At 43.1% G+C, this 24991-nt stretch overlaps 1 protein-coding gene across 3 annotated transcripts in view; it reads right to left on the reverse strand.

Moving 5' to 3' along the window:
• VWA2 (von Willebrand factor A domain containing 2) overlaps positions 1 to 24991 on the reverse strand; it is a 95975-nt gene that overhangs the window by 40254 nt on the left and 30730 nt on the right. For all 3 annotated transcript variants that reach the window (XM_073595852.1, XM_073595851.1, XM_073595849.1), the window contains 3 exons: positions 7015 to 7070; positions 5575 to 5649; positions 1732 to 1865 (listed from right to left, as the gene is read on the reverse strand). In XM_073595852.1, the coding sequence (XP_073451953.1) occupies positions 1732 to 1865; positions 5575 to 5649; positions 7015 to 7070 (265 nt within the window). The remainder of the gene's footprint in view (positions 1 to 1731; positions 1866 to 5574; positions 5650 to 7014; positions 7071 to 24991) is intronic.

Below are 24991 nucleotides of genomic sequence, written 5' to 3' on the forward strand. Positions count from 1 at the left end.
CTCCTCCCACATAGGTCAGATTTCCTGCAGTAGTTTGTGTCTGCCCTATCCCACAATGGGGAGATCCCCCCCCCCCCCCAGTAGTTTGTGTCTCTGCCCCTCCCACAATGGTGAAATTTCCCTGCAGTATTTTGTGTCTCTGCCAAGCAATGTTTCAGTCTATACTTACATAGTATCTTTTACAGTGCAGGTAACACTACAGTCATACATGTGCAGAAAAAAAGGTCACCCTTCCTTGTCTGCATCTCATAGCTGTTAATAATGGGGGCGAAATACAGACAGCACCCTTTTCCACACGCTATGATTTTAAACTAGACATTACTTAACATTAAATACCCTATTCTCTTTCAATATAGGCTAACACATGCACCAAAATGTAAAAAAATCTAAAAAAAAAAAAAAAAATGCTTTTCTGCTTCCTTTATTATTTTTAATATTGCAACTGTATCTCTAGTAAAAAAAAAAAAAAAAAAAGCCACTCAGTACAGCTGGAATGCGGCAGAATATGGCGGCAAAGAGGCTCTCCTGTGCCGGATTACATACCTAGTAAGTGATCCGACACTTTCAGGTAGGGGGTGCGCCACTTGTGCTGCGATTAGTCAGGCACCCGCTGATCGACGAGGAGAAAGATAGAACATAGCTCTGCCTATGTAAACAAGGCAGAGAGCTCTGTCCTGTGAGTGGGGATGTGCTGCGTTTTGCTTCCAGGGAATAAAATCCAGCACATCCCTTAGTAAAACACAAACACTGGTTAGGCACACATTTAACCCTTTAATCGTCCTAGATGTTTAACCCCTTTTCAGCCAGTGTCATTAGCACAGTGACAGTGTATATTTTTAGCACTAATATCCAGTGCTAAAAATTGCACTGGATATCAGTGATACCCGTATTGGTGTCACTGGTTCCTACAAAGTGTCAGTTTGTGTCAGAATGTCCACCGCAATCTCTCAGTACTGCTATAAGTCGCTGATCGCCGCCATTAATAATATAACAATAAATAAAAATTCCAGTATATATCCCATAGTTTGTCAATATGCTTATCGGGATTTTTTCACCAAAAATATGTAGCAGAAAACATAGTGGCCTAAATATATGAAGGAATTCAATTTTTTTTCATTAAATATATTTTATAGCAGAAAGTGAATTTTTTTACATTTTTTAAAATTATCTGCCTTTTTTTGTTTATAGCACAAGAAAATAAAAACTCAGTTGTGATCAAATAACACCAAAAGAAAGCTCTAAGCTCTATTTGTGGAAAAAAATTACATATATTTCATTTATGTGCAGCATTGCATGACTGCAATTGCTAGGTAAAGTAACGCAGTGCCGTGTAGCAAAAAATGGCCTGTTCATGAAGGGGGGTAAATCTTCTAGAGGTCAAGTGATTAAAGGCCAGCAGCATCCACCCCAATGCCCAGTTCCTTTCTCGGCTTGGATATAACTGGATCAGCAGCGCTGGCCATGGCGCGTTAATGGTTGTGGGGCAGCTTTAGTAAGACTTCATAAAAACCACACCACGGTCCTCCTGTGTGTCCTCCAACTACGGCCTCCAGGAAGATTATAGTGGAGTGCAGAAGAGTGTAAAGCGACTTCAGTACAGCTCAAAGTGGTGATTTTCTAGAAGCAGCTACAAATCATATCAGAAGCAGCTAAATACACAATTCTGTGGACAAACTCTACAGCCAATTATAAACAGGACACTAATATGACAAATACAGACATGGTACTGACCCGATCTGCGCTGATATCCAGAGCGTCACACAACCTCACTGCAAAGTGCTTGGAGCGCTCAAAGCTTCCTTTGCCTATACTATTCGAGCCATCGAGCAGAAAAAGGATGTCCAGAGGGGCCGAACAGAACATTCCTGGAAGATATGGAGTCAGGAAACAATGACTGATAGAGATGAATGCAGCTACAAATAATGAACACATTTATTCGATGTACAGAAATGTGAGATTCTGTATATTATTGTTGTGTGTTTGTGTTAGGGTTACACCCTGTCTATGCACATTCTTGTTCCATCTTTCGCTTTTCTTGATTTCCTTCACAACCACCTATAACCAACCCCCCCCCCCCCCCCCCCAGACCGTACTCACCTCTCTTTTACACCCCCCTCCCCGACTGCTTTGTTCTGCTGCTGGGGGGAAAAAAACAACCTGTGTAAGCACAGAGCCGCTTTAGTCAGACCTTTCACATAGTTAAGGTGTCTCCCTGACCCCATGAGACAGCACTGGGTCAAGCAGTGAGTCAAGTAATGAGCTACCATCAGTGGTCTCCAAACTGCAGCCTGGGGCTGGATGCAGCTCTTTGCTTGCCTTTATTTGGCATTTGGGGCACCATTCTTCTTACTGATACAAAACACTATTCCTTTCACTGACACCGATGGGGCAATATTCCTCCTAACACCAACAATGCTTAACTATTCCTCCCAGTGACACCAACAATGGGGTACTATTTTTTCCATTTACATGAGCGTTGGGGCACTATTCCTTCTACTAATACTACCATGGTAGGGCACTATTCCTCCCACTGACACCAATGATGGGGCACTATTCCTCCCACTGACACCAATGATGGGGCACTAGCCCTTCCACTGACACCAATGATGGGGCACTAGCCCTTCCACTGACACCAATGATGGGACACTAGTCCTTCAGCTGACACCAATGATGGGACACTAGTCCTTCCACTGACACCAATGATGGGGCAGTATTCCTCCCACTGACATGAGTGATGGGGCACGATTTCTCCCACTGACACAAATGATGGGGTACTATTCATTCCACTGACACCAATGATGGGGCACTATTCATTCCACTGACACCAATGAGGGGGCACTATTCATTCCACTGACACCAATGATGGGGCACTATTCATTCCACTGACACCAATGATGGGGCACTATTCATTCCACTGACACCAATGATGGGGTACTATTCATTCCACTGACACCAATGATGGGGCACTATTCCTATCCCTAAAAACAACTATGGGGCTTTATTTCTCCCATTGATGCTAGAGCATTTTCTACTCACACTGGCCACAGTCTGGGCCCCCCTCAAAGTCTGAGGGACAGTAAAGTGGCCCTTTCTTGGAGATTTAGGAGGCCGCTGAGCTACATGATCCCATAAATACCAGGTGTTTTATTTGCTCCCACAGACTTGACAAATCAACAGACCAAAGATGAAAAGATGAATATTTACAGATGCTGAGTAGGGGGCATTAAAGCAAACTTTACTGTTACTTTTCTCTTCATGAGCAAATGTAGGTTTTCTTAAATTCTGTCCATAAAACAAATGGGGGTTAACGTATCACATGTTCAAAAGCAGTATATGCCCATTGTTTTTCTATAATACAGATACATGACCATAGCCATCATGTAATTTCTAAAACAAAAGGGTAAGACTGCAGTTTGGGTGGCCAGAAAAAAAAAAAGATGGTCATGTATGGCAGCTCTTAAGCAGCAATTAACCTCTTGTTTGCCGAGTTAAGCCAAAACCCACAAACTGGAGAATGAAGTCCTCATGGCTTCAGGTGTCACATGACTCACCTCTGTGTCATGGCGCCTGTACCAACATGTCCATTATTATCACTACAAAATGACTCAAATCATTGTCCTCTGCATACAGAGTCCAAGACCCCCCCAAGGTACACACATAGGCAGACAGGATTAAGGGTAGGCCTCTTCTGACCACAGAACTGGTCTGACCTGTTTTGTATATCGCCAATGTCAGTATATACACAACAGACCAATTAAAGATGTAAACCCAGTCACTAAAATTTAATTTAAGCTTTAGCATGGTAAAGAAAATCAAGGCCACAAAAACCTAAAACAAATGACAGGGTGCAAAAGAAAGTAGAACAAACCCCCAAAAATTCGTTGAATATATTAAATGGTCAACAAGAGCATGTAAGACAATTGAAAAAAAAAATATTTAAAGAACTAGTGGGACTTTAAAGCAGAATTCCACCCAAAAGTGGAACTTCCGCTCATTTGTCTCCTCCCCCCTCCGGTGCCACATTTGACAGGTATCCTGTCTCCACTTCCGGGAGTCCAGGCCGCGGCGCATTACGTTAGCAGCTCAGCTCCCTCTTCCTCCTTCCACCGCCGCCGGGCCAGGAGAGCGCAGCGGTGCCTCGCGCATGTGCCGTAGGGACCCGGCGTGACGCTGTAATGCTACACCGCCGGGTTCCCTTACCCGCAATGGTGGCGGCAGCACCCGACAGATGATGGAAGCATCAGCTGCAGTGCTGACATCGCTAGACTCCAGGACAGGTAAGAGTCCTATTAATAAAAGTCAGCAGCTGCAGTTTGTGTAGCTGCTGGCATTTAATTTTTGCAGAGGTGGGCGGACCTCCTCTTTAAAGGTGTTGAAACTCCTCTCAGTGTAATTATCACACAAACATTAATAAAAAAAAGAAATGTTAATGTACAAATCTCAAAAACTGTATAACTGGGGTTCACATATCCCCCTTAGAAACATCAGAAGCTAAATAATCACACATCATCGAAAAAACCCAGAAGCACCCCCCAAGATAGAGACCCCTCCCTGTGTCTGTAAACAGTGTGTTATAATGAGAATTTTAATAGCTTCATGTATATGTAAACATTTCACACAAGGAGGGAGTAGCTCAAACTGACGCGTTTCGCCTTTGTCAGCTTCTTCAAGGGCTTTAAGGGGTGCAGTGATTATGGGTTAATCAAAAAAGTAAATTGTAGCTCAGAAGGATCCAACAAAAAAGATTTCATTCAATGCGGTCAGACACCAAACAGACCAAGACACTGCAGGCTTGACGGCCTGGGAAAATCCACCAAAGAGCCACCAAACAAACCTCCCAAACAAGGGGGGAGGAAAGAAGGCAATGTCACCCCCCCCCCCCCCACTTATTATATATTCCAAATATCAGCCTAGATAGTATGTAAGTTTGTAGTTCCAATGGAGGGCAAAGGGTGGGCAGCTGCATCAAAGGTATATAAATCTGCAGAGTATACCTTGTGTTATCCTAAGTGGGTCTATAATTAAAAAGGGATCAAAGTCTTTACCAAACTACAGGAATGAAGAAGTCCTTTTTGTTGTGCTATTCTGGGAGCAGGACTTCTCTGCTGCCAGAATACACTCACCAGTGCTGCAGCCGATTGGATGCATGTGCAGATTGAACACAAATTTTCCAACAATCCTGTTCAAGAGGAGTTGATCACTAGGTCAACAACTCATGAGCGTGAACAGCTACAGATGGATGGAAATTCAGCTGTCCCTACTGTGAACTGGCTAAATATCGATCCATCTATGGCCAACTACAGACGAAGAGCACAGAAAGTCATCAGCTTAAAAGATCATTTAGGCGGAATCAGCATGTATTTTTTGCACATATTAAACATAATACAATGGAATATTTCACGGATCAAACAAGAGCAACTAAAAGAAAATGAGCTCCTTTACAGCCAATCCAAGCAGGTCTCCCGATGGCCCTTTCTACAGGAAGACGTTGGAGCAAATGCTGCCCTGTTATTGAAACTTTTCTGATGACATCACGTCAACATGGAAGGTGGTTTATAATAGAAAATTCCTTACTTTGCACAGCTGTGGAGATTTTCGCAGTTATTTCGGGACTGATATGGAGATCTAGCACACCAAGACATGGTAACGCTGTGTACAAAGAAACAAAATAAATACAAAAATGTACTAAACATCCATGTTGTAAATCAACCTTCTGTACAAACACTTTTACTACATTTTATCCCTTATCTCTGATACAACATGCACTGCGGTCAAACGCACAGATCTTGACTGCTGTGTGGAGAGACAGCTGTGCTCTGTACGAATATCCTCGCTGAGGAGGACAGGAAACGATCACTTATGTGTAGATGGCAGTTGCGCTACACATGCGTCGTGTCACACATTGGAATTTTTAGATTCTCCTCATAACATGGAAGATGACTCTTCTTAACCCTCCGATATCCAGATACACTATATTGTCAAAAGTATGCCTTTACACGCACATGACTTTTAATGGCATCCCAGTCTCAGTCCATAGGGTTCAATATTGAGTTGGCCCACCCTTTGCAGCTATAACAGCTTCAACTCTTCTGGGAAGGCTGTCCACAAGGTTTAGGAGGGTGTCTATGGGAATGTTTGACCATTCTTCCAGAACCGCATTTGTGAGGTCAGGCACTGATGTTGGACAAGAAGGCCTGACTCGCAGTCTCTGCTCTAATTCATCCCAAAGGTGTTATATCAGGTTAAGGTCAGGACTCTGTGCAGGCCAGTCAAGTTCCTCCACCCCAAATTCATTCATCTATGTCTTTATGGACATTGCTTTGTGCACTGGTCCAAATCATTTGGTGGAGGGGGGATTATGGTGTGGGGTTGTTTTTCAGGGGTTGGGCTTAGCCCCTTCGTTCCAGTGAAGGCAACTCTTAAGGCATTTGGACTATTTCATGCTCCCAACTTTGTGGGAACAGTTTGGGGATGGCCCCTTCCTGTTCCAACATGACTGCACACCAGTGCACAAAGCAAGCTACATAAAGACATGGATGAGCGAGTTTGGGGTGGAAAAACTTGACTGGCCTGCACAGAGTCCTGACCTCAACCCGATAGAACACCTTTGGGATGAATTAGAGCGAAGACTGCGAGCCAGGCCTTCTCGTCCACATCAGTGCCTGACCTCACAAATGGAAGAATGGTCAAACATTCCCATAGACACACTCCTAAACCTTGGTTATGAATTCTAGAGACATGCACGTCTGTTCCTATAGATCTGAACCCTGTACCTACTACTGTCCTTGCTACCCCCTCTGAGCCCACGTGGGCCTAAAACACAACCCAACTTCCACAGTCCACACTATGCCTCTACCAAAAGCTGCTTTTATTACCACCATGATATAAAAGGCCGCTGTCATGCGACAAGTCTCAGCCTGTCCTGAAAGTAGTCGATATACAACATGTGCATTAGACATTAAAAATATACCAACAACCAAAAGAAAGAAAAGAGAACACCAACAAGATACATACCACAGGTGAAAAGAAGAATGATATGACTTTGTAACAACTTCATTCCATTAACAGACCTACAAGATGGAACATTACATATTAGAAAATGCAGTTACACAGTCGGCACATCTCGTAATATATATAGTACATTATCAAATAAAATAACAGTACTGAAAAGTCTTTTTTTACAATTTAATGAAAAAAATTAAATCAGTTATGTGTAAGATAACCAACAAGTTTTCACTACTTTTTGCATTTGTCATCTGATTAAAGAAAACCATGTACAGAGTACTTAAAGATACGGCACCAAAAAAAAAAACAAACAAAAACCAAAAAAAAAAAAAAAAAAACCCCTAACCACTTATTAGAACCTTGTTCTGTAAAGTTGTTAAAAAAAAAAAAAAAAAAAAAAAAACAGGGACGTCACTTGGCCTTCTTGCAGCCTTCTGTGGGACCCAAGCATCTGAAATCTTGCATGCATACCCTCCTGCACTATACAAAGTGGTAAACCTCTAAAATTAAAAATGAACAGAGCATTTCATTCTATAGCTTGTACTTGTCTCAATCCAAATCACTGAGTGTAATTTCGTTCACCTCTCCTCATTAGTTACTTCTGACAGGTTATCCCAAAGCCAAAGAATCTTGGGGAAATGACCCGCCCTCCCTCCAGCACACAGAAAATGATTGACAACCTCAGCTGCACGTTTCCCTATGAGGGTGTGTAGAAGGGGGTGTCCATTCTCTCCATTCAGCTCTTCGTTTACACTCAGTTCCCTGCTCTATGCTGTGCAGTGTGTGATATCAGATCCCCACTCCTGTCTTCTGCGCCTGAGAAATAGCCTTTGATCTGTGTTCTTTAGAAGGCTGTAGAGGAGAGAGGGCTGCAGATAAACAGGTACAACTTACATAGGAGGATTTGTTTCACTTCTGTGTATTACCTGAGGCTTCATTGGGTATATGTTAAAATTTACAACCAGTTTAACTACCTCCCGCCTGCCATTTAGGGAAATGACGGCAGGCGGGATCCACTCTCGTTCTGGGGTGTCACTAGTGTCACCACTTTCGCACACTGATCGCAGGGGGGTGACCCTGATCTTGGTAAAGAGACGGTGATGTGGCTCTTTAAACATGTAATCATGTAAACCACGTAAAAGCAGAAGTGGCATTTATCGCCTCTCCTCACCTCACACCGACAGACATCTCCTCACAGGGGAGACTATACAGGTAATCAGGGCACTGATCATCAGCGCCCTGATTACAGTGCAGCCCCAACAGTGCCCTGCAAGTGATGCCAGTCTGTGCCTACCATTGACACCAATATGTGCTATCAGTGCCGCATATCAGTGCACCCTATCAGTGCGGCATATTAGTGCCACCTAATCAGTGCGGCCTCATCAGCACACAAGCACACATCAGTGAAGGAGAAAAATTACTTCTGACAAAAAGGAAGAAAAACGTTTTTTTCTTCCAAAATTAAGGAATAGCAAAAGAATAAATAAAACAGATGTGATTAAATACCACCAAAAGAAAGCTCTATTTGTGTGAAAAAAAGGAAAAATGTCATATTAGTACAGTGTTGCATGACCGTACAATTGTCATTCAATGTATGCACTGAAGGCTGAAAATTGGCCTACGTAGGAAGGGGGTGAAAGTGGCCGGTATTGAAACGGTTAATTATCTTTTACCATTTAATATATTTATTTTTTATTTTTAGGCTAGTGATCTTACATGGGGGGGGGGGCAAATAAAAGAAGTAGGGCTGTTACTGATTAAAATTTTCGTGTTTGATTAGTTTTTTTTTTTTTTTTGATCTATTAATCGACTAATTTGATTATAACGCACATACAGATCCAACTACTTTTAGCTGATTTAGCATCGTTGTTACGGCAACGGCCGAAGCCGGACAGATCGGGGCATGGCTAGGAAGTCACACGTCATAAACTCAGCCTCACCTTGCACATAATCGCAGCCTCACCGTTCCCATAATGCAGTCTCGCCGTGCCCATAATCGCAGCCTCACTGTCGTCAGTGCCTGGATTGCAGAGTCTGCAGGCATCTCCTTCTGTGTGTCTCGGAGCTGAGTGTCAAAACTTTGGCCGCGCTGTGAGAAAAGTCCCGCCCTCCTCCTAAATCAGACTGTGTATGACCTATAGTGGAGGAGGAGGGAGCGGAGCGGAGCGCTGCAGCCACAGCTTGGCCCAAAGCGGCCCCAGGGCGGGCAGCCTACCGATCAAAAAAATTAACGCTTAATCGAGGAATTAATTGTTAATTTCTGCAGCCCTAAAAAGAAGGTAACATCTTTTTGTGCAAGGTCTGCAGAATAAAAGCCTTATATGTCCTTCAGAAATGTAAAACTTATCTAGGAATGCAAATTATTTATACAGTTATTGGCAACCTAATCAATGCACATTTTCAGAACTCCCATTTGATCCAGCGGAAAGACAACTATTATTGCTTCCTAACCCTAAATAGCAATTGAATTACCCTTCTACAATGCCATTTTATAAATAACACCTTTGTACTTATTTATTTCGGAAAGTATCCATCCCTCTTTAAAACAGTTCACGACCCAGTTCTAATTACACATTTTTATAACTCTTAAAGGCAAAACCAGGTCAAGGGAAAGCAGAAAGGAATTTGTGTGCTTCTAGAAATGTTGTATAAAATCTACTCCTACGTTAGTCCGGGGTCACTGGTCCCATATACAAAATTAAGGTCAGTCAACGTTGTGTATAGCGGCTTCCTGTCTACACTGTACATTTCCCATTTCAACAACACACTTGAGTAATGTCGGTGACAATGTTTTTCTTTTTGTACAAACAATTCATTTTTTTTCTTAGACAAGCTTGCTCGGGTCTACCCCCATTCTTCTCAGTCCAAGCAGTACTGATACAAAAGGGTTTAGCAAAATGCTGCGGTGCAGGAAACCGCATGTTAGTTGCACAGGAATTGCAGCACATTCCTATGCAAATTACAGGCAGTGTCTCTGAGGTGCGATTTGTATTGCTCAAATCGCACCAAACTGGTGCAGGACCCTTTCTATCCACACCAGAATTGCATTGTGTTCACACCCATGCAATCCGATTCTGTCATTTGCGCTGCGTTTTGCAAACAGAATCCGGGGTATCGTTAACATACACTCCACAATCAGTTTGCATGGACGGGTTGCGATTTAGATGTGTTGCCAAATTTGCTGTGAATCCGCACCGCATCTAGTGTGAACCCAGGTTTAAAAAGAAAAAAAAAATAACAGAAATGAATGCACCACATTTAAACAGAACACTAGAGACAAATAACTAAAGCATAAGTTCATCTTTTATAAAATGTTACATCTCTGTATCCAGGGTGTAACATGTAACATAATAAGCATCCCCTGCACCCTCCCGAGCTTCCGTTGTGACAGTGGGCCAAGGATCAATTAAAAAAAAAAAAAAAAAAAAGAATGCGGACGTGTATTCACAAAGTTCTGTGAAGGGGAAGACTATGACTACAGCTGACGGCTTGTAGTTCTCGCTGGTGACTGCTCTAGAAGTGGTATGGGGTAGACAGCTACCCTGACAGTCTACAGGAGCCTGAGATTGAGCCTGTGATCTGCTAATCACGGGTGCAATGCTTTACCCTATTAAAAAAAAAAAAAAAACACATGCACATTTTTTACCTGCAAAAAGATGCACGTGTATTTTTTATTTTTTTTAAAAGGTGAACCTATCCTTTAAACAATTTGGAAGGCTCACTACAAGGGATAAGGGATAAGATTTCAATACAATAAGTGCAGCACTATTGCATTAATGTGCTATAAATTCCAACTTACATAATATATACAAATAAAATAGCATTCCATGTGCCTTCTGTATTTCACACACTGAAAAGACAATCTCCATGAACACTTATGTACAATACAATTTGAGCTTAATCCAAGTGAAAAGAAAGTCTGACAAACATGTCTGGGTTCGAGTCTAGTTCCAGCCATTTGTGATATGCTGGTACCAATTAGGTTTTAATGTGAGTGCACAATTTATATTATTATACAGGATTTATATAGCACCAAAAGTTTGTGCAGCGCTTTACAAAATGAAGGCCGACATTACAGTTACAATACAATTTGGTACAAGATGCATCAGCGGGCCCTGTTCATCAGGCTGCATTCACACCTGAGCGTTTTCACCTCGTAAATTGCTCATCTCAAAAGTTCCAAAACGCCCAACAAGCAAAATCCCATTCAATTTCAATGGCATCTGTTTACATCAGAGCGTTCTGTCGCCTGAAGAAAAATGCCTGAAGCTCAAAAAAATGCAAAAAAATGCACGAGCTTCATTTTTGGCAGATTACAGGCGTTTTACTGCTTTTACATTGGTGACTTTTTGACCTTGAAAAACACCTGTACAAAAATGCTGCAAAACTGCCCTAAAAAACAATACGCTCACGTGTGAATTCAGCCTTAAAGTTTATATTCTAAGAGGGAGAGGAAGTGATAAAAAAGGTAATAACTGTGGAGGATGGGCTGATGGATAAAGTAAAATCACAGTGTATTAGTTAGAAGCAGGATTGGCTTCTTTAAAGAGAAGGGTTTTCAGGGATCGTCTAAAGATAGATAGATTAGGAGATAGTCCGACAGATTGGGGTACGGAGTTTCAAGGGATGGGAGAAGCTCAGGAGAAGTCCTGGAGGCGAGCATGGGAGGAGGTGACAAGGGATCTATAGAGCAGTAGAACTTGGGAGGACCAAAGAAAGCAGTTTGGTCGATATTTTGAGACCAGGTTAGTGATGTAGCTGGGGGTATATTTAAATAGATTGTTTTTATATTTTCATATTGAAGAAAAGAATGGGCTCTATCCGTGGAATAAACCTGTATTTCTGGTACAATTTTTTTATTGAAATATATTAAAGGCCAAAATAGTTGTGATGATCCCGCACAGGGGATATAAGCAGAGATCATATCATGGCACTGCAAGAAAATAGACAGTAAGAACATGTTTTGTAAGAACTATCGAACAACATGGACCCACAGGGCGAGGCCAGGGGGCAACTTGGGGTGACTGAGCTTATTTGCTCGGGGGTTGGGGTGTGGAGCAGTCCAAAAATTTTTGAAAGACAAAGCTTGGACTGAACTCATACGAACAACCAAAAGAAAAAAGAAAAAAAAAAAAGGGGGGGAAGGGGGGCAGGGGGTTAGGCCAGGACAAAGGAGGGAAACAGGAGATGGAAAAGGAAGAAAAAAAAGAGGGAAAAGGAGGTGCAGAATAGGAAAGAAAAAGGTTCCCCCAGGTCGGGGGAGGCAAAGGAGGTCAGTTAGAGAGGCCCAGGCTGATTGGGTGCAAAGTTGGAAGAGCGTAGGACCACCACGGGCCCCACACCTTGAAAAATTTAGCGTGGGAGTCGTGGAGGATACTAGACTTCTTCTCATTGATCATGAGAGTCATTAAGATGTTCTTTACATCTGCAAACCAGACACCCGGCCTCTTCCAAGCCCTTGCTATTGCGCGCTTCGCAGTGATAAACAAATAGGTGGCCAGTTTCTGCTGATAGAAGAAAAGGCCCGGGATCAGACAGTGGAGTAGGGCCAACTTGGCATCTCTGTGGGTAGACACATGTAAGAGCGTGAACAGAAGACTGAATACCCTTGACCAGAAACCCACTAAGTGGGGGTAGGACCACCAGATATGAAGTTCATCTCCATATCTCCTTAACGCAACCCCTGAAGCATCTATCACTGTACGATGGGTTTGATTTGGCAATACGGGTTGGGACACAGTACCAGTGGAGTACCTTATAGGCTGCCTTCAGAGTAGCCGTGTTGAAGCAGCATTTCACAATATTAGACCAGGCTTTACTTCAATCCACCAAATCCCGTCCCCATTTGGAGACATATGATAGGGAGGTTAGGGTTCTGCTCGAGTTAAGGGAGGAATAAATGAAGGATATTGTACCTGGGGATCCTGGAGTGTGTTGGCATGCATGTTCAAAGTATATAGAAAGGACCGCGCTTAGGATAATAAAAGAAGCTTGCTGCCTCCCCTAAGGGGGCTCTAGATAATGGCAAACAAACAAAAAATGGGGTTAAGTGGCGCTACCTAATAACTAAGGGCACAGGTTATAATTAAGTGGGGCTGTGCCTAGGGCATATAATGTACAGCAGAACTCGGCACCTGCTATCCCAGCCTAAAATATCAAAACAGGCCCTCTAATGGGAGTACTTCTTAAGACCAGTACACACTCTTATCACATGAATGCGGCCAATCCAAGACAAGACAAGGTGGGGAACCAATATTACAGTGTGGCACTTCAATTCACTCATCACTACCACAACACAATCAATAGCGATTATGCCCTACAGTGTGCAGAAGCTGCAAGCCTAATATTCTTTACATTTACACTATATGCATCAAACACAAGGCCCATGGGCCAAATCTGGCCCTTTAGATCATTTCATGTGGCCCTTGCACTTCTCCTGCAGCTGTGGCACCCCTCTTGTCTCTGCTCCTACCTCGCCTCAGAAAGGACGACAGAACTCCTCTTACAGACTCTATGCCTCTCTGTGCAGCCACCGCACCACCTTGTCTCTACCTCCTCTGGTCTCAGCATTTAGCAGACTCTGGCAGCTGACTTCAGCCCTCCTCCAGATCCTACACTTTCTGCTTCCCAGCTCTGCCCCCAGCAGCACAATGTAAGGTACAATTCTATGCCAGTTGAAAAAGAGTTACACACCACTGGTATCATCCAGAAGAAACTTTATTGGAGCCTGCTCAGACAGAGCACCATGGCAGAACCATGTCCTGTCTGAGCAGTCTCCAATAAAGTTTCTTGTGGATGATACCAGCGGTGTGTGACCCTCCTTCTCAGACTTGCATTATCTGCTACATGAGTGTGAGTGGGCTCTGTTCCCTCAACTTCTTGCCGACCAGCCGCCGCAGTTGTACTGCGGCAGGTTGACACGCTGTGCGAATCGCCATCATTGTACGTCAGACGCTTTAAGAAGCTATAGGAGGGCCCGTGGCGCGACGCTGGAGCCGAAGCTCGTGGCCGTGATGTCCACCAGCCACCTGCGATCACTCCTCAGAGAGCCAGAATGGGGATCTGTCAATGTAAACAGACAGATCCCCACTCTGTCAGGGGAGGATAGACAGATCTGCTGTTTCTAGTGATCAGAATCAGTGATCTCTCTCCTCCTCTAGTCAGTACACACCCCCCAGTTAGAAACACCTCTTAGGTAACACTTAACCACTTGATCGCCCCCTAGTGCTAACCACTTCCCTGCCAGTGACATTTATACAGTAATCTATTTTTAGCTCTGATCGCTGTATAAAAGTCACTGGTCCTAAAAAAGTGTCCAATCTGTCCGCCGCAATGTCGCAGTTCCGCTAAAAATCGCAGATCGCCACCACTAGAAGTAAATAAAATATAAATAATAAAAATGCCATAAATTTATCCCCTATTTTGTAGATGCTATAACTTTTGCGCAAACCAATCAATATACGCTTATTGCGATCTTTTTTTAACAAAAATATGTGGAAGAATACATATTGGTCTAAACTGATGTAGACATTTGTTTATTTTTTTATTTTATTTTTTGGATATTATAGCAAAGAGTAAAAAATCTTTTTTTTTTTTTTCAAAATTGTCTCTCTTTTCTTGTTTATAGTGCAAAAAAAAAAAAAAAAAAAAACCCTGCAGAGGTGATCAAATACCACCAAAAGAAAGCGCTATTTGTGGGAAAAAAAAGGACATAAATTTTGTTTGTGTACAGCATCGTACGAGCGAGCAATTGTCAGTTAAAGTGATGCAGTGCCGTATCGCAAAAAATGGCCTGGTCATTAAGGGGGCAGATCCTTCCGATCTTTAAGTGGTTCATTTGTTACCAAAACCAGTAATTGAATGCAGAGGCAAATATTTAATATGATAAAGAGTAGATTCATTTATATAGTGTTACAGATACAGCTGGCCCTTTTGAGTGCAACCATAATGCTGATGCGGCCTGCAATGAAATTGAGTTTGACATCCCTGATTTTCCACCATTGTCATCCTATAGGATGGTAATATATTTAAACATACGAGGGGAGTTCAAATCAAATAGGGACTTTTGAGTTTATATAATAAAAGAACAATTTTCAAGGAGTGGAAACTGCAGTAATTTTTTTACATACTCCTCTGCTACGTTTATCCCAGCATTTAACTAATGCCTGGAAAGTTTCGGCATAGAAAGATTAGTCAGTCTGCCTGAACCATCGTAGGACAGCCTGCTTTACTTCCTCATCAGTGCTGAAATGCTGACCTCCGAGGAACTCTTTTAGGGGCCAAAACAGGTGGAAATCACTAGAAGCGATGTCCGGGCTGTAAGGGGGATGTGGTAATACCTCCCAGCCGAGTTGATGTAATAATAGGATTTTTATAACAGCTTACCTGTAAAATCCCTTTCTTTGAAGTACATCACGGGACACAGAGCCATAGTAGTTACTATGTGGCTTTCCAGGCCACCTTAAGGTGATGGACACTGTCACGCCCTAAGACAAAAAGTGCACTCCCTATATAACGCCTCCCACTACTGGGAGTACCTCATTTTTTCAGCAAAGCAATACACGTGTATACCAAAGAAGGGAGGGACCTCTGTGTCCCCTGATGTACTTCAAAGAAAAGGCTTTTACAGGTAAGCGGTTATAAAAATCCTATTTTCTTATCGTACATCATGGGACACAGAGCCATAGTAGTTACTATGTGGGAAGTCCCATGGCAATGCCAACTGAAGGGAGGGAGACACAACAAAAGTAGGGCATTAAGCGACTAGAGGACTTATACTACAGCCTGCAGTACACTGCGCCCAAAGGCGATATCCTCATGACCTTTTACATCTACTTGATAGAATATGGTAAATGTATGGACTGAAGACCAAGTTGCGGCCTTGCAGATCTGAGCCATAGAGGCTTGGTGATGCACTGCCCAAGAAGTACTAACAGCCCTGGTGGAGTGCGCTTTAATACGAAAAGGAGGAATTTTCCTTTTTAAACCATAAGCTTGAACAAGCATTTGACAAATCCATTTAGAAATAGTAGATTTCGGCGCTGCCTGTTCTCTTTTAGGACTGTCTGGCAGCACAAACAAAACATCTGTTTTATGAATCTGAGCGGTCACTTTTAAATAGACCTTGACCGCTCTCACCACATCAAGAGAATGTAGTGACTTTTCTTCCACAGAACAAGGTTCTGGAAAAAATGAAGGCAGAACAATATCCTGGTTTAAATGAAAACCTGACACTACCTTCGGTAGGAAATTAGCATGAGGCTGCAATACAACCTCATCCTTATGAGAAATAAAATATGGCTCTTTACAAGAAAGAGCAGCCAACTCGGATACTCTTCTTGCAGAAGATATGGCAACCAAGAAAATTATTTTCCTCGTCAAAATCCGCGTTACCCCCTGATTAAAGTTATGAACCAGAGAGTGTAAAGCAAGTGGTCGTTGAAAAAACACTGATAAGGCTGACACCTGGCCCTTGATAGTACTTAAGGCCAGCTTCATTTTTAATCCCATCTGTAGGAAATTAAGGATCCTACCTATGACATTTTCTGGGGTGCCAACCTCTGGATTCACACCAGGAGACATATGCTTTCCAGACTCTATACCGTAGTATATGACTCTGGAGGCCGACTTCCTAGCATTAACCAAAGTAGAAACTACTGAAGCTGACACCCCACGGTCCTTTAGAATGTGGGTCTCAATAGCCAAACCGTTAAATTTAGAGTTTGTAAGGTAGGATGGAATACCGGACCTCGCGAGAGAAGGTCTGGCCACAGTGGTAGGATCCAAGGGTCCCCTACCGTCATATTTATGATCTCGGCAAACCAAGATCTCCTGGGCCACCAAAATCACCTCCGTCCCTTCTTGCTTGATCCTGCGAAGAAGACGCGGAAGCAGTAGAACAGGAGGGAATGCATAGATCAGTGAAAACTGATCCCACGGAAAGACCAAGGCATCTGTTCCGTATGCCATTGGATACCTTGTCCTTGACACAAAGTTGTCGATCTTGTTGTTGAACCTGGACACAAACAGATCCACGTCCAGAACTCACCATTTTTGACACATTGACAGAAAGATGTCGGGATGAAGGGATCATTCTCCCGGGAACAATTGATGGCGACTCAAGTAGTCTGCCTGCCAATTCTCTATCCCTGGAATGAAAATTGCTGATAGGCAAGGAATGTTGTTTTCTGCCCAAGAAAGAATATGATTCACCTCTTCCTGGGCCGCACGACTTCTTGTGCCTTGGTGATTGATATAGACCACTGCTGTGGCATTGTCGGATTGGATTCTGACAGGACAATTCCGTAGCCTGGATGTCCAAGCCTCCACGGCCAGGCGTTCTGTCCTAATTTCTAGAATATTGATGGGCAAGGTCATCTCTGATTTGGACCATTTCCCTTTGACAGAAGCTCCCTCCAGGACTGCTCCCCAGCCCAGAAGGCTGGCATCTGTTGTTACCACCTTCCAGGTAACTGGTAGAAAGGATTTCCCCTTTTTGAAGATTCTTGGATATCAACCACCAATTGAGGCTCTGACACACATCGGGGATAAACGCATTGGGAAGTCCAGAGCTTGGACTTTCTTGTTCCAAGTTGACAGGATACTGTTTTGCAGTAGTCTTGAATGAAACTGCGCATAAGGAACGGCCTCGAAAGAAGCCATCTTTCCCAACAATTTAATGCAAAGTCGAATAAAAGGATTCTTTTTTGTTTTGACCAGCTGAATCAGTTCCTTTATGGAACTGATCCTTTCCTGGGGCAAAAACACCTTCTTCTGAGCTGTATCTATGATCAGCCCCAAGTACAGTAATCTCCTTGATGGTTTTAAGGAGGATTTCTCTAGGTTGAGAATCCAACTTAGGTATTCCAGGTAGCTGACTGTGGTGACCAAAGTTTGGTTTAAGCGAGCTACCGATTGAGCTATCAAGAGTAGATCGTCCAAGTAGGCTAGTATCGTTATACCTTGAGCCCTTACCCTGGCTAAAGGAGGGGCCAGGACCTTTGTAAACACTTGAGGTGCAGTAGCTAGACCGAAAGGCAGAGCTACAAACTGGAAATGAAGATTTTCTACCTCGAAGCATAGAAATTTCTGGTGAGCAGGGAAAATCGGCACATGGAGATGAGCATCCTTGATGTCGTTTGACGCCCCCTTGTAGGATGGAGACTACTGATCGGATTGACTCCATGTGAAAAGAACGGATATTCAAAAACCAGTTGAGATCTTTGAGATCTAAAATGGGTCTGACATTCCCGTTTATCACTCTTTGAGACAAGAGATGATCCAAAGCTAGAAAGAGAGAGACTTCTTTTTCACTGGATTTCTGGGAACGTTTGATTTGAGAAAATGAGGAGACGGGAACTCTCAGAAATCTAGTTTGTAACCTAGAGAAATTGAGGAAGCCACCCATCTGTCTTGACATTGTTCCTGCAAAGACCTTCAAAAACTGTAGAAGCCTTCCCCCCACTTGAGCGAGCGGGGGCGCCCCTTCATAAGGAGTCTTTAGTATTCCGTTTTGTGGGTTTCTTTCCCCAAAATCTTTTTTGGCCCTGGGACTGACCCTGAGGTTTACCTCTTGAACCTGACGGTGGAGGCCATCGTGACTGCCTGGAGGCTGATGCCCCTGGCACTGGAGAAGAAGCATGTTTAAAAGAAAAATGCTTAAACTTCTTAACTGGTAGAAGGGAACTTTTTCCATTAGAAATTCTTTGGATGTATTTATCCAGATCGTCTCCAAACAACCGTCGATCATGAAAAGGAAAACTGGCCAAAAGCTTTTTGCATGGTGCGTCGACTGACCAATTTTTCAACCAAAGGCCTGGAGAATAGAATCTTTCATAGTGTCTACTGTAAAACACAACGCTTCTGATATCCCGGCCAACTCCTGGGCCTGTTAATCAGGAATGACAGAGTACCCTCTATGAACTGGTCCTTTAAGGACTGCGATACTCCGATAGCTGCCAGTGCAGCCTGAACAACTGAACCGGTCAGCGAAATATAGTTTTTAACCACTTCAGCCCTGGAAGATTTTACCCCCTTCCTGACCAGAGCACTTTTTGCGATTCGGCACTGCGTCGCTTTAACTGACAATTGCGCGATCGTGTGACGTGGCTCTCAAACAAAATTGACGTCCTTTTTTCCCCACAAATAGAGCTTTCTTTTGGTGGCATTTGATCACCTCTGCAATTTTTATTTTTTGCGCTATAAACAAAATAAGAGCGACAATTTTAAAAATAACGCATTATTTTTTACATTTTGCCATAATAAATATCCCCCAAAAATATATTAAAAAAATTTTTTTTCCCTCAGTTTAGGCTTGGTTTGCGCAAAAGTTATAGCGTTTACAAAATAGGGGATAGTTTTATGGCATTTTTATAAATTTTTTTTTTACTAGTAATGGTGGCGATCAGCGATTTTTATTGCGACTGCGACATTATGGCAGACATTTCGGACATTTTTGGGACCATTGTCATTTATACTGATTCCTGTATAAATGACACTGGCAGTGAAGGGGTTAACCACTAGGGGGCGGGGAAGGGTTAAGTCAGTATTAGGGAGTGATTACTAACTGTAGGGGGGATGGGCTAGCTGTGACACTACACTGATCTCTGCTCCCGATGTCAGGGAGCAGAAATCAGTGAGACTGTCACTAGTCAGAACGGAGAGATGCCGTTTACATCAGCATCCCCCCGTTCGTCCTCTCCGTGAGGCGATCGCGGTTATCCCCGCGGCGATTGAGTCTGCGGGACCCGCGACCCGACTCACGGCGCTCCCGGCCGGTGCGTACGTCCATTAAAATGGACGTACCTGTAAGCCCATTTGCCCAGACGTGCCATTCTGCCGACGTACATCGGCGTGCACCGGTCGGGAAGGAAAAGGAACTCCAACTTCTTATGCGTTGGGTCCTTTAACACATAAGCATGGTCTACTGGACAAGTCAGGTTTTTGTTTACAGAGGATATGGCAGCGTCAATTGCTGGAATTCCCCATTTTTTTAATAAAAGTCTTCATCCATAGGATAAAGTATTGAAAAATTTTTTTGGAGGAAAAAACTGTTTATCTGGGTGCTCCCACTCAGAATACATTAGCTTCCTTAGCCATGAATGGATAGGAAAAAAAAATGAATAGATTAGTGAACCCAAACCAGAAGTGGGCTCATCGACTGACTGCGTTATTGGCAGTAAAAATGTGGAGCGGACCAATTCAGTGAGAGACTGTACCAACAATCTTTCGTGTGAACCTGATACTTCCGTATCAGGTTCTAGGAAGAGGAGACTTCAGCCTCTTCCTGGTCTTTTAAGAGAAATTCGTCATCTCTCGTCCATTGTTCCTCAGCATGAGGGTCCTGAGCAATGGACGGGGACCTGCTACACTTAGTCCCACTCTGAGGTGCAATTAAAGCATCAATTTTTTGCACCAAGCTTAAAATGGTTGAAGAAAAAAACTCCTTAGTATTATACGCAGGGGCTGCAGTGTTAAGAACAGCTGCAACACTTGCCCCTCCTGGTGGCTCACTCTGACCAGCCATATCACTTTCAGGGGAGGATGCCATCTTTTTTGCGATGGTTCTAGACTTCCGTGTGACTAACAGTCCTTCTAGAGCCCTTTTTAGAGGTGTCTTTACCCACCTTCCGACCATAGCCCGATGCACAAAGCAGAGGTACTACCAGAAGGAAGGCATCTACTATTTGAGCAATAGTCCAGTTCTGTCACTGCTATTAATGCTCAGCCTGATGCAGTAGTAAATATGTCAAAAGATATGCCTGTGTTACCAAAACTTCTTACATGCCACCTTTGCTCTTGTGTCCCTTCTGCAGCATGCAACAGCACAAATGGTGCTTTTAAAACCTACCTTCCCACGCTGGACATTGGAGGACGCCAATGCTGCGCTAAACCCCACTCCCCGCGTCACCTATGGCCCTTCCCCCTCTATTTTTTAATAAGAGCTTTCTCCCGCGCGAGCACGGCCTCCGATCCTACGGGATCCAAGGGGGGGAAACAGAAAATGGCGGGGGGGGGGGGGGTGTGCCATTCGCGCCATTTTTCTTTTTTTCAAAAATATGCAGCGCTTTTTCCCCCAAGAAGAGGGGAAGAAAACCACACAGGGGGGCATCTGGTGGGGAGAGGAAACCCCCCCAGACTTACCGGAGGTCTGCTGCTTGGCCGGAGGAAGAAAAATCTGCAGCTTCCAAGACACAGTGTGGGTTCTCCGAGAAGCATGAGACGGTGAGTGCTCAATACAGCCCCCAGTGGTGACACATAGGCATGACAGCATTTACTAATTAAAGGAGACATAAGAAAATTTTGAAAAATTCTAAGAAAACTCCACTTACATTTCCCACTGCAGGGTTTTCTGTGGTAAACCAACAGACCCAATTTTCAACCTTCAGGAGCTGGGGATCCTCGAGGAAACCCACAATCCTGGACCTGTAATAGCATCCCGCCACTTTATGGCCTTAATACCAAAAAGTACTGGATCCCGGGGTCCAGCTCTCTAAAAAGAGAAGCGTTACAGGCAAGGCCTCATTTCTTTGGATATGAGGCCCGGGTACCATTCAATTCGGCCAAAAAGACTACTTTGAATGGATCCGGCTGAATGGCTAGCCCCAGCAAGGATTGCTCCAGTGGAGCTCAGCACAGCACATCTTTACTCGTGACCAACACCTTAGACACTGGCAAAAAAACTGAGGTACTCCCAGTGGTGGGAGGGGTTATGTAGGGAGTGCACTTTTGTCTTAGGGCGTGCCAGTGTCCATCACCTGAAGGTGGCCTATAACCCACACAGTAACTACTATGGCTCTGTGTCCCGTGATGTGGGATAAGAAATGCATGTAGTGTGGTAAGCAGTATAAGCTCATGCGTTGTCCTGGAGAAACGGGACACCCTTGGTGATTAAACAAGGCTGTTTTTTCCGCAGACACGCATGCACATAGCTCAGAACATGACAGTAATATTCACTGTTGATATTGGCACCACAGGGTAGAAAATCCACATGAATAACGCCACGTGTCCCAGAAAATACTCGCCATCACTTTACCTGCAGATACAATTATTTGAAAAATTTTTGGTGGTGACGAGTCTGTGGTGGAGCTGCTCCATGCACGCACTAACACTGTTGTCCACCATTTTGATTAACCCGTTCAAGCCTAAGGGTAAAACAAACCTTAATACCTAAGCCCAATTTTGCAACTTTGACAGTACATATCACAACTGCTTTGTGCATCCAGGCAGATTATATCTTGTTTTCATTTGGTGGTAAATGGTAATGGATATCTCCTGATTTTTTTTTTTTCATATCAAAGAAAAACTGGCCCAAAATTTTAAAAAATATATTATATATATATATATATATATATTTATTTTTTAAATTTAGCTGTTTATTTCTTGTTACTACCATAGCCTACGACCAAAGAACTCAAAATAAATTCTCTTGCTCCCAACGATCAACGCGATACCACATATGTGAATGTCATTTGCTGTTTGTACCAGTAGTACAGCCCAAAAAACAAAAGTGCGCTTTTACCCTAGGTAAAAATACACTGACGCTGATACTAATTTAAAAAAATCTGTCCAAAAAATACTGACCCTGACCCAAACACTAAACCTGGCACTGATCTAGATCAAACCTTGATCTAGGTTTTTTATTTTAAATTTATATTATTTCGTCATTTAATCATTTTTCTATACACTTTTTTCCCCCTCTCTTTTGAAGGACTGAGAACGATACAATGTATCTTTCTCGTCCATTGACAGAAAACACAGGGGTAAGCTTGACAGTGACAGCCAATCAGAGGCTATCACGCCAACCAGGAGACCCAGAATCTCGAGTTCTGGGTCCTGATCGTTAGTACTGGGCTCGGGGCTCACGGCGAGACCCTGTTCTCTGTGCGGCGGGCTCCCAGCACAAAGAGAGAAATGCAAATATGCAACCCCATGCAGAAAAGTTCAGTGGAGTGGGGCTGCATATTGCCACTCACTACTGTATGTAGTGCTGCCATGCTAGCATCCTTTTTTATACCTGTAAAATGAAAAGTGCCAGTTTGACTTGAACGTCCCTCGTATAAACAATCTTCAGGGTTCCAGTGCCCCTTATCCACTTTCCCATAGTTTTTATGGCTGTCTGTAAGATTTCTCCTGACTTCCTGTCCAGGTGATGGGTGTTGGAAGAGACAAAAAGTAAGAAAAATTTCCCCAGAGGGAAACAAAAAAATCTGGCAGAGGCTGTAAGCCCTCACTACTCCACTCAAAAATAAAGTTATGGCTGCAGTTGGGTTGAGTCACAAACTTGGAACGGTGGAAGAACAATTGCTACAGCATGCTGATGTGAATCTTGCACTATAGACAGCGACTGAGTGCTACTCCACAGTGGTCAAGCAAGGGGGCAGCTTATTAGCAATGACCATACTAAAATCATCCATAAAAAAAATAAAATAAGGCCCATGTGTTTTTTTTTTTGTAATTCTCCTGTAACATTCTCTTCGCAAACCGACCTGGAATCAGAAGGGTGATTTTTTAGCAGGACTTTTGATCTTTTTTTTAAGGAATAACTTGTTAGCAGACAGGAAAGGTCTTCGGCACACAGCGCTTTTGTTTCACAATTCATTTACATCTCATCACCGGCTCAGGGCTTGTAGACAGCTCCAATGACCCAAATAACTCTTTGGGAAGAAAGGGCCTGTTTTATCATCAGGCCTGGAGCCAAACTCTCAGATCCCTAGATGGCGGCACTTCAAAGGCCGGATCCAGCGAGTGTGACGGGGAGATCAGTAGAGTCCGTGGCCTGGATGCTGCCAATTCCTCCTGATGATAAAATCTCCCCTCATCTTCCGCTTTCCATGTTTAATCGTTCCCGCTCCGCTGATCCCTGGCGGAGAGGCACCTAGGAGGTTACATGCCGCACACCTGTGTTACCCAACTTACTCCACTGCCATTCAATGGGAAAAAGAAATGTACAAGAATAAAACAAAATTGTGATCATTACTTAGTTCAGTCACTATTATTGCTGTATATTTATATAGCTCCGTAATATTCCACAGTGTTGTACAAGGAACACTGAGCCAGTCAGTCTCCGCACCAGAGGAGCTTACACTCTAATGTCCCACCACAGTCACACACTATTATTATACAATTATATAAATTGGTAGTTGCGCGCTGCTATTTAATAGAATAAACTAACAAAATTGCTGCTGCTGTCACCTATGTGTTCCCACAAAAGAAAAGATATGAAATAAGTGAATGAGACAGCGCTACATTTACACTAAAAACAGAATAAAAACAAACCATCACAAAATAAGTAAAATAAAAGTGCTCAAAAGAATCTAAGTCCATTAGTGACATATACAGTAGGGACAGAAAGTATGCAGACCCCCTTAAATTTTTCAGTCTTTGTTATATTGCAGCCATTTGCTAAAATCATTTACCCTATATACTCGAGTATAGGTCGATCCGAATATAAGCCGAGGCCCCTAATTTACCACAAAAAAATGGGAAAAGTTATTGACCCAAGTATAAGCCGAGGGTGAGAAATGCAGCAGCTACAGTAAGTGGAAAAAGAGGGTCAACAATGCCCATCCGCAGCTGCATGTGTCCCTGTGTCCTGTGCAGCCTACCTGTGTCCTGTACATGTGTCCCTGTGTCCTGTGCATGTGTCCCTGTGTCCTGTGCAGCCCCCCTGTGTTCTGTCACTAATGGACTTAGATTTTTTAAGCACTTTGATTTTACTTATTTTGTCATTGTCTGTTTTTCTTCTCTCCTTTTTTTTTTACACTCTAATGTCCCACCACAGTCACACACTATTATTATACAATTATATAAATTGGTAGTTGCGCGCTGCTATTTAATAGAATAAACTAACAAAATTGCTGTTGCTGTCACCTATGTGTATATATATATATATATATAATATATATATTATTCCATGATTTCTTTTTTGTCCAATTGTTTATTTGTCCTGTGTGTTATTTCCAGAGTATATTAAGGCTCTAAACTG

The sequence above is a fragment of the Aquarana catesbeiana genome, linkage group LG08 (genome assembly GCF_042186555.1).
Source record: "Aquarana catesbeiana isolate 2022-GZ linkage group LG08, ASM4218655v1, whole genome shotgun sequence".
Taxonomy (NCBI): domain Eukaryota; kingdom Metazoa; phylum Chordata; class Amphibia; order Anura; family Ranidae; genus Aquarana; species Aquarana catesbeiana.